Consider the following 14,019-nt stretch of genomic DNA (forward strand, 5'->3'; position numbering starts at 1 on the left):
GACTGCATATAAAATCTGAAGCTAAGAAAAAAAATTTAATTCTCTATATTATTGAATAAGTTCTATTACCCTTAACTTACCATGAAAGTTTATACCTGGTAACCTCAGCATCTGAAGTATAACTGATAACCAAGATAAATGAAAAAGAAATTTTCTCCAAGCAAACAAAATAAATATTGCAAGATCCAAAATTTATCTCATTTTTATACACAATTCTTACAATTCCATTATCATTTCCTATTTAACCCAGGGAATAATTATGTTATATAATACAGACTAATAACTCTTTTCATAATGATAAGGTTGAATCAACAATAAAACTTTAAATTATGTTTAATAGTATCCATTTTTAGAAACAAAGAAGTGTTCAATCTGTTTTACAAAGAATTTCATCAGAAATGGTTACTTCAAAAAATGTTTTGACCTCCAAAGGGGCAAACTTCAATTATTTAGAATGTACATTTATGTGAAAATATTCATTCTCTGACAATTGCTGGAGTGTACTGTGGCTTTTGAGACTCATGCATAAAAGGAGCGTGAGAAATCACACCAATTCATGACAACCACTTAGCCTTTTTGTATCAGTTACATCAGGAGTGTATATAAATCATGGAATATTCTACTATGGGCCTGACCCTGTACGGTGGTGAAACAAAATAACTAAAAGAGGCCAAGATTCCTTTTAGTTAAGCACTGTGTAGTTATTTATATCTTTTTATTATTTCTAGTAGAGTTAAGTCTTAAGAGTGTTTTCTCTCCGAGTTCCTTTTCCTACATCCTTATAGTTCTTTCTTGGCTCTGTCTTTCCCTGTTTTGAACACTCCCTCAGCCATATATCGAATCCATCCTCTTCATTAATTTCCTTCAATAATTGTAAATTATTAGATTTTAATAGATTCATACTATCATAGATTATAATAACATAGCATAACTGAGATTATAGCCAAAACTCTTTTTTAAAGACAGAGGGTTAAGGGCTATTCAGATGTTGAACTGGGGGACAACTTTTGGTCTTGCATTCCACATACCGCTTTACCTAGCAGAATGTTTCACTTTATTTCTACACCCTGGCCAGAGTAAATATTCTCATTTTTAGCTATTTCCTATCACTCAGTAAACCTCTCACTATAATTTATGCTCATATTTCATCAGCCACTGCTCAGAATAATTGTAAACTGATTGAGTTTTCAAGAATCAGATTGAGACAAGAGATCTGCAGAGAACTTTTAGAAAACCCTGAATATTTAGATATTTACAACTGCTCTGAGACCTCAGACAAATTCACTTTAATACTCCCTAACCGTTTCCAAAAATCCAGAAAAAAATCAAGCAAACTCAAAGTCAAGTTATGAGGTTATCAAAAATTGAAGAGAAAGAGTAAGATAATTTACCAAAAGGAAGTGTTTAAAAATATAACACCTGGATGTGGTTAGAATTACAACAAAAAAACAAGGAGGCCAGAGGAAGAAAGGTCAAGTGAAACCCTTGTTTCCAGAAGTCCATTCCTCTCCCTAAAGTTAATAAGCTACCTCAGCCTTCTAACTTCTGTTTTCATTTTCTTGGATAAGTCAATCACAGTTTATGGAGCCTACAACTCTGCGCCAGCATTGTGAAAAAAGAGTTATAGGCAAAGACCTTTTTTTTTTTTTTTTTTTTAATTTATTTATTTATTTAGGCTGTGTTGGGTCTTCGTTTCTGTGCGAGGGCTTTCTCTAGTTGCGGCAAGTGGGGGCCACTCTTCATCGCGGTGCGCGGGCCTCTCATTATCGCGGCCTCTCTTGTTGCGGAGCACAGGCTCCAGACGCGCAGGCTCAGTAATTGTGGCTCACGGGCCTAGTTGCTCCGCGGCATGTGGGATCTTCCCAGACCAGGGCTCGAACCCGTGTCCCCTGCATTGGCAGGCAGATTCTCAAGCACTGCGCCACCAGGGAAGCCCCAAAGACCTTTTTGACCTCGAAGAGCTTACCATTTAATTGGTGAGGTAAGCTTAACTAACAAGACCACTTTTCTGTAATAAATTTACTATCTACCACTCTTTTTTCTCCAAGTTTAACTGAGCTGAAAGGAAGGCTCAGCGGGACCTTGTATGTTAGTTATTAGGCAGTATAGGAATAAATAAGACAAGGTACCTCCCTTGAAGGGGCTTGCCTTCTAATGGGAAATAGAGAGCTTGACAGATGGAAGAATGAAATAACACTATAAGAAGGTGCAGACCTTGCTTGGGTGTGCCGAGGATTAACTTCGACTGGGACTATAGGGGCAAGGCTGAATGGAAAGTTTGTATTTGAGCTGAACCTTAGTGAGTGAGTAGCTCTTTGATAATCAGAGCAGTGAATGGAACAGGGTGGGGGTATCTTAAGTCTGGGGAAATTGAAGGGCAAATGCAGACTGTCCAGGAATCTCATGGCAGATTGAGGGAATTGCTATACACTTGGATTGTAGTTTTCTGAAAATACTGGTATGCAGACCACTAGTCGTTTCAGAATAAATGGACTAAGCATTAGGGGGGAGAAGTTTAAACTTTGCTTATCCACCATGAGGAAATACAGAGCCTGATTCTTTTGGGATATTTATAAAGTTCATGTAAATAGCTAAAAATGAGAATTTTCAATTGAACATGGTTGTTCAAATGCTAACAGATTGTGTGATGTTGAGATAGTCACCCAGCCTCACCAGCCCTCAATTTTTAAAAAAATAAGATGAAAGGACTGGACTACAAAAACAGGAAAAGTCTTACCCACCATCCTTTCCTACACACAAACACATATACAACTTCACCTCCCTCAGTGTACAACTGATGCTATAAAACCACTTCTAAGTCTCTCTATTACAATATGTTACCTTTCCATTTAGCCACTGGGCTGTCACCCAATGCTAATAGCACTGTTGAACATCCCGGCTAGTTGAAGGATTCCACGACTACATGCTTGGGAGGAGTGTACAAAGTGGGTTAAGAGGGGAGAAGAGCTAGCTGTTAGTCCTGACCACATCACTGACTTGCAATGGGATAATAGATTCATCACTGTGGTTCTTGTATGTTCTTATCACCAGGATGAAGATCATTGGCTGTCACATTGACTAGCATAGGAATTTTTCTTGAGTGGAGGAAAGAATGGATGGAGGCTTGTGAACAGGCATTAAAAGTCATCAAGAGTGCTCCCTCTTTGTACAAAGAAGACATTAACACTTCCTACCTCCACGAAACTAAAACTGATGTTTGTAGTACAGGAATGATGCACTGAGGTAAATGATAGAATTCTAATTTTCCATCTGACAAGCATGTTGACACTTTTGTTGCTTGTCCCAAATTATGTATAATCATCTTATGACACTCAGGTTATCCAAAGCTGTCCCCAAGGGGTTTGTCTTGTCAAAGAAACATCTGAAAAGGAATGAAGATCACAGTTGTTTTTGGCTGGGATTTATCTGTCAACATTAGTTTTGTTGTTCCTGCTGTTTTCTCAGACATTTATATCTAATGGTGGGGAATTTTCAATGCTAAAAATAATTAAAATAAATGCATGCAGTGAATGATGAAACCTCTACCATCTTCAGGCTCTCATATGATAAAGTATCCCTTTTTAAGTACTATACATTTAGGAAGCCTCTCCTTTTAAAAATTCTCAGGTTCCCCTGGTGGCACAGTGGTTAAGAATCTGCCTGCCAATGCAGGGGGACACGGGTTCGATCCCTGGTCCGGGAAGATCCCACATGCTGCAGAGCAACTAAGCCTGTGAGCCACAACTAGTGAAGCCTGCACGCCTAGAGCCCGTGCTCTGCAACAAGAGAAGCCACTACAGTGAGAAGCTTGCGCACCACAGCGAAGAGTAGCCCCCACTCGCTGCAACTAGAGAAAGCCTGTGCACAACAATGAAAACCCAATGCAGCCAAAAATTTTTTTTTAAATTAAATAAATAAATAAAATAAAAATTCTCATGAAAACCACTGCTGCATTATTACAGAACATATATTCCATGACTAGGGTGTACCTAGCATAGCTGATGCCCAGAGTGCATGATTTTTAACAATGCTTTTTTCTATATGGAAAAATATTCGGAAATAATCATGAAATTAAACAAATAATAAAATGGCCAGGAAAGAAACATAGTGACTATTTTTTTCATTAAACTTCATATATAAAATGGTGCAAGTTGGACTTCCCTGGTGGCGCAGTGGTTAAGAATTCGCCTGCCAGTTCAGGGGACATGGGTTCGAGCCCTGGTCCGGGAAGATCCCACATGTCGTGGAGCAACGAAGCCCGTGTGCCACAACTACTGAGCCTGCGCTCTAGAGCCCACGAGCCACAACTACTGAGCCCTCGTGCCACAACTACTGAAGCTCGCACGCCTAGAGCCTGTGCTCCGCAACAAGAGAAGCCACCACAATGAGAAGCCTGCACACCACAACAAAGAGTAGCCCCTGCTCGCTGCAACTAGAGAATAAGAGCTGCGCACAGCAATGAAGACCCAACACAGCCAAAAATAAATAAATTTATAAAAAAATAAGAGAAAAGAAAAAAATAAAATGATGCAAGTTAAAAAATGTTTGAAAAATAATAATAGAATAGAAAAAAGGAAAAATGCACAGCTATTTATTTAATAATTTTATATCTATCTAAACAGTGTGAACTTGGATCCTTTAGTTACAGCCTGATATTGTAGTTTATGTAAGTAATTTTCCAGTAATTAGTAAGCAAATTTTATTAAAACTGAAATTCTATAAAAGACATAATTTAGACCATTACTAAAGTGTACCACTAATGTAAAGTTTTATTTTCTTGATCCCTTCTTTAATTTTAAAACAACACTTTAAAGATTATAAATTATAAAGGTACAATTATAAAGATATTAATCAATAAAACATTTCAGATATAAACTTTAGTTCATGCATGAGAAAAACAATTGTATCTCACAGTTTGTATTCTGTTTCACTGTTTTAAATTTTAAACAAATAAATATTCAAAACGGTTGCATGGAATGAAAGAAATGAAACAACACACATTCTGTTTCTTTGGCTCTCTAATCACTGTGGTATTACTGTTTATTTAAAATCTACTGTTTAAATGTAGAAATATGTAGTACCACAGGGGTTGGAGACACAAACTATGCCTAGAGCAAGCTCATGTGATTCTGAACATTATGAATTTGCTCTTGAAGTGAACACATATAGCTGAATTTGAAGTTCTCTGAGTTAACTTTCATGTAGATGCAATGTTTCTTAAAGGGGAAGTACTGAAAATGTGCTAATTTGAAACTTACATACATATTATTAAAACTTAGGAGTAACCATGGTAATTATTTAGAACTTAGACCAAAATATTTGGGGCTGGGGGAACATTTTATCACTGATATTTTTCAGAATTGCTGGTACATGGTGATCATTTAAAGTAGACCAACTTTTATTTGCTTTAAAACTCTGTACAGACAATATTCCCCCTTCTTGCCCACACCCAGGGGGGTGGACATCCCACTGTTCATGACTATTTAGTTATGGGACAGTTTCTAGTGCAAAAGGGATGCAGAAAGAGGCTCACTTGGCTCTTCAATTTTCCCATAAGATTTTTTTCTTTTTTAAAGATTGAACAAGATACAATCTCTCAGAGTTTTCAAATCTCAAGAGGGAGAGAGCCCTTCTGTCTGGGTAATCAGGAAATGCTTCAAGGAGGAGGTTGAATCTCCTCCTGTCCCAAACCCCACTCTAGGGCAGATCTGGTCCTCCTCCCATTACCACAGTATAAAATACCATTATCTACCTAATCACATGGACCAGAACCTGGGTGCCATCTTTGTCTCTTACCCCGCTCCATCAGCCACCAAGTTAAGTTAATTCAGCATCCAAAATATCATTCAAATTTGTTTTCATGCCACTGCCTTAATTTGGGTCTCATTCTACTTCATGAGGATTGTCACAGCTTACCAACTAGTCTTCTACATTCCAAATTTGGCCTTGTTCCCCTCCCTGCACCCCAATTCATTCTCCACATCACTGTCACAGTTTACATTCCTTTTTTTTTTTAAAGATTATTTTTTATTTTTATTTATTTTTGGCTGCTTTGGGTCTTCATTGCTGTGCGTGGGCTTTCTCTAGTTGCGGCGAGCGGGGGCTACTCTTTCGTTGTGGCGCCCAGGCTTCTCATTGCGGTGGCTTCTCTTGTTGCGGAGCACAGGCTCTAGGCACGCGGGCTTCAGTAGTTGTGGCGCGTGGGCTCAGTAGTTGTGGCTCGCGGGCTCTAGAGCGCAGGCTCAATAGTACGGCGCATGGGCTTAGTTGCTATGTGGCATGTGGGATCTTCCTGGACCAGGGCTCAAACCCCGTGTCCCTTGCATTGACAGGCAGATTCCCAACCACTGCGCCACCAGGGAAGTCCCACAGTTTACATTCTTAAGACGAAAATCCAACTGCAAGACTTTTTTGCCTAAAATCCTTTAGAGATTCTTCAGTGCCTGCAGGAAAATGTCCAGACTTCATCAAATGGCATTTTGCCCCTGCCTCTTTATGCAAACTTGACAGCACCCCCCCACACACACTCCAGCAACCCACATCCACTTGATGTTTCTCCTACCAAATGTCCCATGCTATTTTGTGTGACATGCATCACTCTATTATGAGTAAATATGTGTTTATGCATCTTTCTTCTGATCTTGTCTACAACCTTCTTGATGGGATGGCAAAAGGAGATGGCCTTAGAAAAGGTATGAAAGTGAGAAAGCATGAGACTGAACAGAGAGAGCTTCATGAAGAGAAAAATCTCCTGTTCACACTCTAATGCTCTCTGTGCACTAAGACACAGAGCAGACACAGCTGAGTCCTTAGATATGTAGACTAAAGACATTGAGGTGAAGGATGTATGTATCTCAACATACCCTTTAGTGGTTATAACTTAACCACTAAAGAAAAACTACACCTTACAAGTATGCAATGAGTAAAGGCCTGATTTATGTCCATTCAGGGGTGATATTCAAAATATTTAAGAAGTGACACTCCATGGTCATCCAGATACCCAGATCAGCCAATCAGAAAGGTGTGCCGACCACAAAAAACTGCATGGTCCAGTACCTTCCAGCTGAACAAGTGTAGCTGCTGGTGTAAATAACATCAGGAGCTGAAGGGAGTAAGTAATTTGTGAAACTTACTAACTACTAAAAACCTAAAAACCAATCGACAGATGAATGGATAAAGAAGATGTGGTACATATATACAATGGAATATTACTCAGCCATAAAAAGGAACAAAATTGGGTCATTTGTAGAGATGTGGATGGACCTAGAGACTGTCATACAGAGTGAGGTGGGTCAGAAAGGGAAAAATAAATATCGTATATTAACGCATGTATGTGGAGTCTGGAAAAATTGTGCAGATGAACTGGTTTGCAGGGCAGAGGTGGAGACACAGATGTGGAGAACAAACGTGTAGACACCAAGGGGGGATAGTGGGGAGGGTGGTGGTGGTGGTGGGATGAAGTGGGAGATTGGGATTGACATATATACACTAATATGTATAAAATAGATAACTAATAAGAACCTGCTGTATAAAAAAATTAATTAATTAAATTAAATTTTTCAAAAAAAGAAAACAAAGACCATGAAATGAATAGATAGAATTTTCACATTCATCTTCTATCACTATTTTCTCTTTAAAATCTTCTTAAAATTGTATGTGAAACCTTTCTTTAAGTTTGCTTTCATATGGTATTTATAGAGCACATTTTTTAAATAATTTTTTTTTTTGGCTGCACTGCGTGGCATGAGGGGTCTTAGTTCCGTGACCAGGGATCGAACCCGTGCCCCCTGCAGTGGAAGTGCAAATTCTTAACCATTGGACCTCCAGGGAAGTCCCTATAGAGCACATTTTAAAACAATTTCTTCTAGGGCTAGAATTTCTCATAATGTGATATGACTATTTTGGAGAATATTTTGAAGACTATCTCTTTAATCCAGTAGTATTGAGCAATCTAAGACTTTAAGCCATATACCTCTTGCTTTTTTATAGTTTGGGATAATTCTGAAATTTTTTTTGTCTTGATATAGTCATTCTAGTATTTGCCATAGCTTTGTCTAACAGCAAAGCATCTAAAGTACCTGTGCCATTTCCTTTCCTTGAGATATTAAAGAATAGTACAAGCAGAGAGCTTTAGTGATCATCAGGTCAGATAATTCAAGTCACATTTGGAAGGTAACCTTCCGAATCACTGCTTCATATTGATTGCCACTTGCCCACAATTGCAACATATTTCGCATTATCAAAGTACTGTAAACCCATCCTAGGTGCTCCCGACAGGAGGAAAATAGGGATATGACTAATAGTTTTTGAGTTCTTATTATGTGCTATGCACTACTATGCACCATACATATATTGTTTCCTTTGATCTTCACAGCAGTTCTATGAGGTAGTTACTATTATTATCTTTATCTTAAGTGGGAGAAACCAAATATTAGAGAAGCTAAGCCACTTACTCAAGATCACCAGTGGGCTGGAGGCAGAGACAGGATCAGGACTTGAACCCAGGTCTGGCTAACTCCAAACCACAAGTTCTTTTCTGGTAGAATAGTTGTGAAAGTGCATGGGAACACATAGGAAGAGTTGTTAGCACTGTGGTTCATTCACAATAAATAATAATAAATGACAGGCATTACTATTTTTTGGATAGGGTGAATTTAGGGGAGCAACACAGCAGTAGAGTAATTGTCCAAGGGTGCAAGGCCTATGGGAGGCAGAGACAAGATGGAAACCCTGAAGGTCTGCCCCAAGTGCCTCTGCTCTAAACAGTTACTTCCAACTTCTTTCGGGGGTCAGCAGTGATGTGATCATGGGTCAGTGATGTGGTATATTCACCAGCCAAATGAATATAATAGAGATAGAAAAGGTGTTACATCTCATAGAAAAAAGTCCTTTTATATGAGACATGAAATTCTTGAGAATCATACTAATGAAGAAGGCTAGTCTTGGTCAAAACTAGGAGGTAAAAATCCTTTGCTTTTTGGTACTTTCTCAGGCTTTCTCTGAGTACTTCTTCATTACATTTCCACCAAATGACAAATGTCCCCCTGCAGTTCTACCCTACTGGTCATGCTTTTGTCTCCCCAGACCAGAGGATTCACTCCAGTCCTTCAGAGTTCTGCCTGTCCTATGTGATAAGGATGAGTTTCTGGTGGAGAGTTCGTTGGCCAATGTGTAACTATCTCTCTGGAATAGCAAAAGTTTTTAGCCAGTTCAATAGACCCTAAAGAAAAATGATTCATGTTGACAATTTAGAGAATAGTTCTGGGTAGGGAAGACTGTCTGGTATAGGTGGGTCTGTCCTTCAGAGATGCTAGGCCTTCTACCTTCCTCACAGTGACTTTAGGAAGAAAATCAGGTCAAGAAAAGCCTAGAACATACCTTGGAAGCTGTGGACAGTAGCACTCAAGAGAGCCTTTGGCATTTTATAAGAAACCAACATGAGTATTTCTAAATGTTGCCTTCAGTGTTTGAGTGGTTACATGTGATGCTCAGAGTAACCGTGGGTCATGTGTTGTTGGAAGGACACGAGGAAAGTCCATCTCTACTTCTTTTCCAGATACTTCCTCACCTTCCTAATACATTCTACTACAGAGATCACACTGAGATTCATTGGCATTTTCAAAGCCCTAGAAGATACCTAACATTATCTATGTGGGCAGAAACTGCCAATTGTCCCCCAGTATTAATTCTCCTAATACCCCAGAAGAAAAAGAAATGGGGCCATCACCACCCAGGTAGAACCTAAGTGTCCCAGCCTTCCTTATAGCCACTTCTGGACAATGGGCTGTCTGTGATACATGCAAGTTCCAGATTATGCTTATAAGATAAATGTGGCTATCAGGAAGGAGAAAAGGAGGAGTTAAAGAGCTCTACCAGCTAAACCTAATGTTTCCCTGTGACTGCCTAGATGGCCCCTCTATCACTCGCCTGGACTGTGTTCAAAGTGAACCTCACATTGTACATGTTTAGATTCTGAGCATACTAACATGATTCCCTGCATGTGTACACACAGACACAGGCACACAAGTAATTTCTTCCATGGAGATAAGCATGGAGATCAGAGTCCATAACCATGAGAGGACACCGGAAAGGTGGAAACTATTGAGCTTATTTTAGGTAAGGGAGTGAAGAAAATTGGAAAAGTGAAGCAAATTGCTTATGATACAACAATTCACTGACACAAAGTAACTCAAGCCTCATGACTCCCAAACTCTGTTCTCATTTCTTGGTGATGGGGATGATGGGAGATAATGATATCAAGAGTTGTTTATAGACAACTTTTGTCAACCCCAAATGAGAGATGATCTCCCAATACTACTTTAAGGGGACTATCAAGCTAATTAAGTTTGGGACTAAAAGGGAAAAAAAACCTAAAACATTATTAGCTAAACTTACACAGCACTTACTATGTAAGTTTAGCTAATAAACTTCAGTCACTGTCCTAAGAGTTTTATAGAATTAATTCACTCAATACTCACAACAACCCTATAAGTTCGATATCATTATTGTCCCCATTGTTTAGATGAGGAAAGAGAACCAGAGAGGTTATAGTCACAGAACCAGTAAATGGCAGAGATGGGAGAGTAATCTAGTAATCTAGAGTCCCTGGTCTTATCTGCTCCACCACTGCGCCTCCAAGGAACAAAGAAAAATGTTGATTTCATTTTTGGACCTGATTACAAATGCCTGTGAACACTTTTCTTTCAACAAATTCTGAACTCTAAGTAAAGGTGAAACTCACAAATGATGGAAATTAAGTAGGAAAGTCCCAGTGAATCAAGATAAACTGTTTGTCTTCAACATTACAATAGAGGAAATTTTGATAGTGGGACAGAGGAAGCAATAATTAATTAAAGAGCTCAGTGTTAGGAAAGGCTATTCAAGGCTGTGATCAACACAAGAATTGGTCTTTTCATACCTCAATCCAGGAAATCCTGTAGCTGCAGAATGTATTTCTAGACATTTACGTAAAAGGTAGTCATATCTTATGACAGGCATTTTTGTAATAACAATACACAGGCATTTGGCAGAAGGCAGAGCTCTATCGCTGGCATACAATGTGCATATTTCAATAAGAACAAATAAGTAGAGCCAGAGAAATAAGCCTGATAAAGACACTGTGTTACAAAACCAGAATATGAAGGAATGAGAGACAGATTCAGAGCACTTTTGCCCCAATGTTTCTTCTTTGACCCAAGGATATCGCCTGTTCATGGTGGAGAAACAGAATCTGGGAGGAATGTGGAGTATGGATCCATGGATCACACTGAACTACTACCATAAAGGAGAAAGAGAACACATGCAAGACCCACATGGAGACTTGGCCCCAACCACTGTGTTTTCAAAGGCACCAAACTGTCAGTGGCTTCTGGTACTAGACCAGATTAGGATGATTTTTTATTACAATAAGCAGTGATCAGAGATTTCCTCCTGCCTTTATTCAGGATCATATATAATCTCTGCTATAGCCAGACGCTAACCGCAGTGCTCCTGGCTGCTTGAAGCTGGGATCCTTGGTTGATGCCCAGCTGAACAATGTCCCAGGACCTCTCAGCTGGAGCCGCTCATTGGGGGTGAGGCAGGTGACTGACAAGGGCCATCTCCACCTGCAGTCTAGTTCTTGCCAGAAGAATCTCTCCATGTGTAGGTGCTAAAACTTTTATTACTTTCATCCAGACAGAAAGTATATGCTAGATACAAAGGGACAGAGTTCCCCCTAATTTTTTTTTGAGAAACACAAAAGGCAAGCAAGCGTAATTTCATTATAAAGAAAGACCTTAAGCAGGAAGTTTGTAGAGAGCTTTACCTTCTTTACAACCTTATTACGGATGCAGCCTCATTCCTGGGAAGAGGCACACAGACTTCACATTGCTTTGAAGTGGAAAGGAAAAAATCTTTAAAAATTATTTTTAAACAGTTTGAAACTGTGCCAGTGTAAAGAATTCAGTAAGCAAATCACGGGAAATCTCACCAACCTCTATTCCTAATTTAATTCAAGTAATGCTACAATCCAAAAACTGCTGGATAAGATAGCTGGCCAGTACTTTATCTAAGGCTCTCCGTTTCATTTTTCAAATAATTCATGTCACTATACTTTGGGCTAAATATATTGTACAATATATTTCATTTATTCATTTTATTTTAGCTTCAAAACCTCAACTATTTTAAATGATAGTGTTAAAACTTGCTTCCCACTTAATTGAATATTGTGTGGGTTGCTTGGTGTAAAGAATATTAGCAAAAATACCATTAATGTTTTTCAAGCTTTTATTATGTGCACTTACTATGCCAGGCACTTTATCTACTGTATTTGTAGTCTTCACAGAAGCCCCATAATTTAGGTACAATTATTATTATTTCTATTTTACAAAAGAGGAAACTAAGGATAAGAGAGGATAAGAAACTAAACCAAGGTCACACAGTAAGTGGCAGAGCCAGTCAATGAACCCAATTCTAACAAACACCCAAGTCTGTTTTTGTAAGCATATTGAGAGGAGGAACAGAGTTGTACCGTACTCCCAGTGTGATGCAACACTGCATATTCTTTTACTTCATTTCACAGAGAATAGTTTATATATTCTTCAAACTGGTATGATTTCTGTTTAATAATATTTGACTTCAGTTGTAGCTAAAGTGAAAAATCCAGTCAGCCATCCTACACCTCATCGACATAATACCAAATACTTAGAAACATAAAAACGCTTAAGTGAAGGGGATTTTTATTTTGCACCTGGTTGTGTGCCATCCTGGCACCACAAAGACATTCCAAACCGCACAGTTCCAGAATTGAAGATGACATTTACAGGATTTCAGTGACCATATTTTCTGACTTGAAAAATTTAAGAGTATGTGTGCTTGTGGGGATAATAAGGCAAGGTATGTGAAACCAGGAAATCAGAAACTTCTGCTAGCTTTTTATAGCCCTTCCCCCTTTACAATATGCGGGCATCTGTGACCATGTAAGGGAGCAAGTGAACCCATCACTTTTTTGCCTGCAGAAAGTCTTTGCAAAAGTGGCCAAACATCATCTACGCAGAATCCAAGCTGTTTTCTATATCATATGACACCCAAGTAGGAACATTCTTTTTTCAACATACTAGAAGCAGAGACAGAATGCTCCGATCCCGTATTTCTCAGCATTGCCTCATTCAGTATTCTCAAGGCACGTTCCCCACTGAAGCAAGTAGCGAGATTTTATTTAGCCACATTATTCCAGAGTAACCATGGAATCAGATATAACCCCAGTTATCCAACACCTAACCTACCCACCTGAGTACCTCAACACTCCTCTAGCTTCAGTTTGGAAAGAACAAGCTATTTATTCACCATCAGTATGGCATCCAGAACATTTTTGCTAGTAGGAGGGATAAATTTCTACTGAACTATTTATAATGTTTGCTCAATTCTCTTTTCTTACCATCAGAACATGTTTTTAAGAAAACCAGCCAAACTATGAGTTAAATACTGTTTTTTCTAATTTGGTTTATGTCCTATAATGTCTTCAGTGAGCAAGTCTAACTACTTGGTTTCATCTACCATTATCCTCTTGACATAAACACTACATCCTACTACGATCAGCAAGGGAAAACATTGCCTCCAACCCCCCCCTGAGAAATATAAGAAGTCAGTGCCTTACCATTGATACTCCAGATGCCTACAAGTGGAATTAGGAAGAGGACCCAAAGCAATTTCCCGATTCCAAGCATGGTAGGTGATGTCTTCATTTCCTGTTTATATCATGGATGCTCAAGTAGAAAGCTTCCCTTCCTCCCCTGAATTCTTCAGAGTTGGATCAGGTTACCTACTCCAATGACATCTATAAAATAAATAGAGAAGAGAGAGGAGGTGGGAGAGAACAGTAAGTAGAGCCCAAATAGTCTGTGAAACAAAATGAACAGAAAGACTAGGCGGTACTCTGTTCTGTGGGTTTTGCTTCTTGTCAGATTGGCTGTTCACTTTCAAATGCTCTGATACATTAAGCAGTGCAGTCCTTAACTTCTCCTTCCATACCACCCTTTT

General features: G+C 38.9%; 1 protein-coding gene across 1 annotated transcript in view; it reads right to left on the reverse strand.

The window, feature by feature from the left end:
* BTLA (B and T lymphocyte associated) overlaps positions 1 to 13,724 on the reverse strand; it is a 56,087-nt gene extending 42,363 nt beyond the window's left edge. Inside the window, 1 exon segment of the mRNA XM_061192730.1 lies at positions 13,637 to 13,724. Within this exon segment, the coding sequence (XP_061048713.1) occupies positions 13,637 to 13,724 (88 nt within the window).
* Positions 13,725 to 14,019: the final 295 nt, after the last annotated feature.

This window comes from Eubalaena glacialis, chromosome 6 (genome assembly GCF_028564815.1).
Source record: "Eubalaena glacialis isolate mEubGla1 chromosome 6, mEubGla1.1.hap2.+ XY, whole genome shotgun sequence".
Lineage (NCBI taxonomy): Eukaryota > Metazoa > Chordata > Mammalia > Artiodactyla > Balaenidae > Eubalaena > Eubalaena glacialis.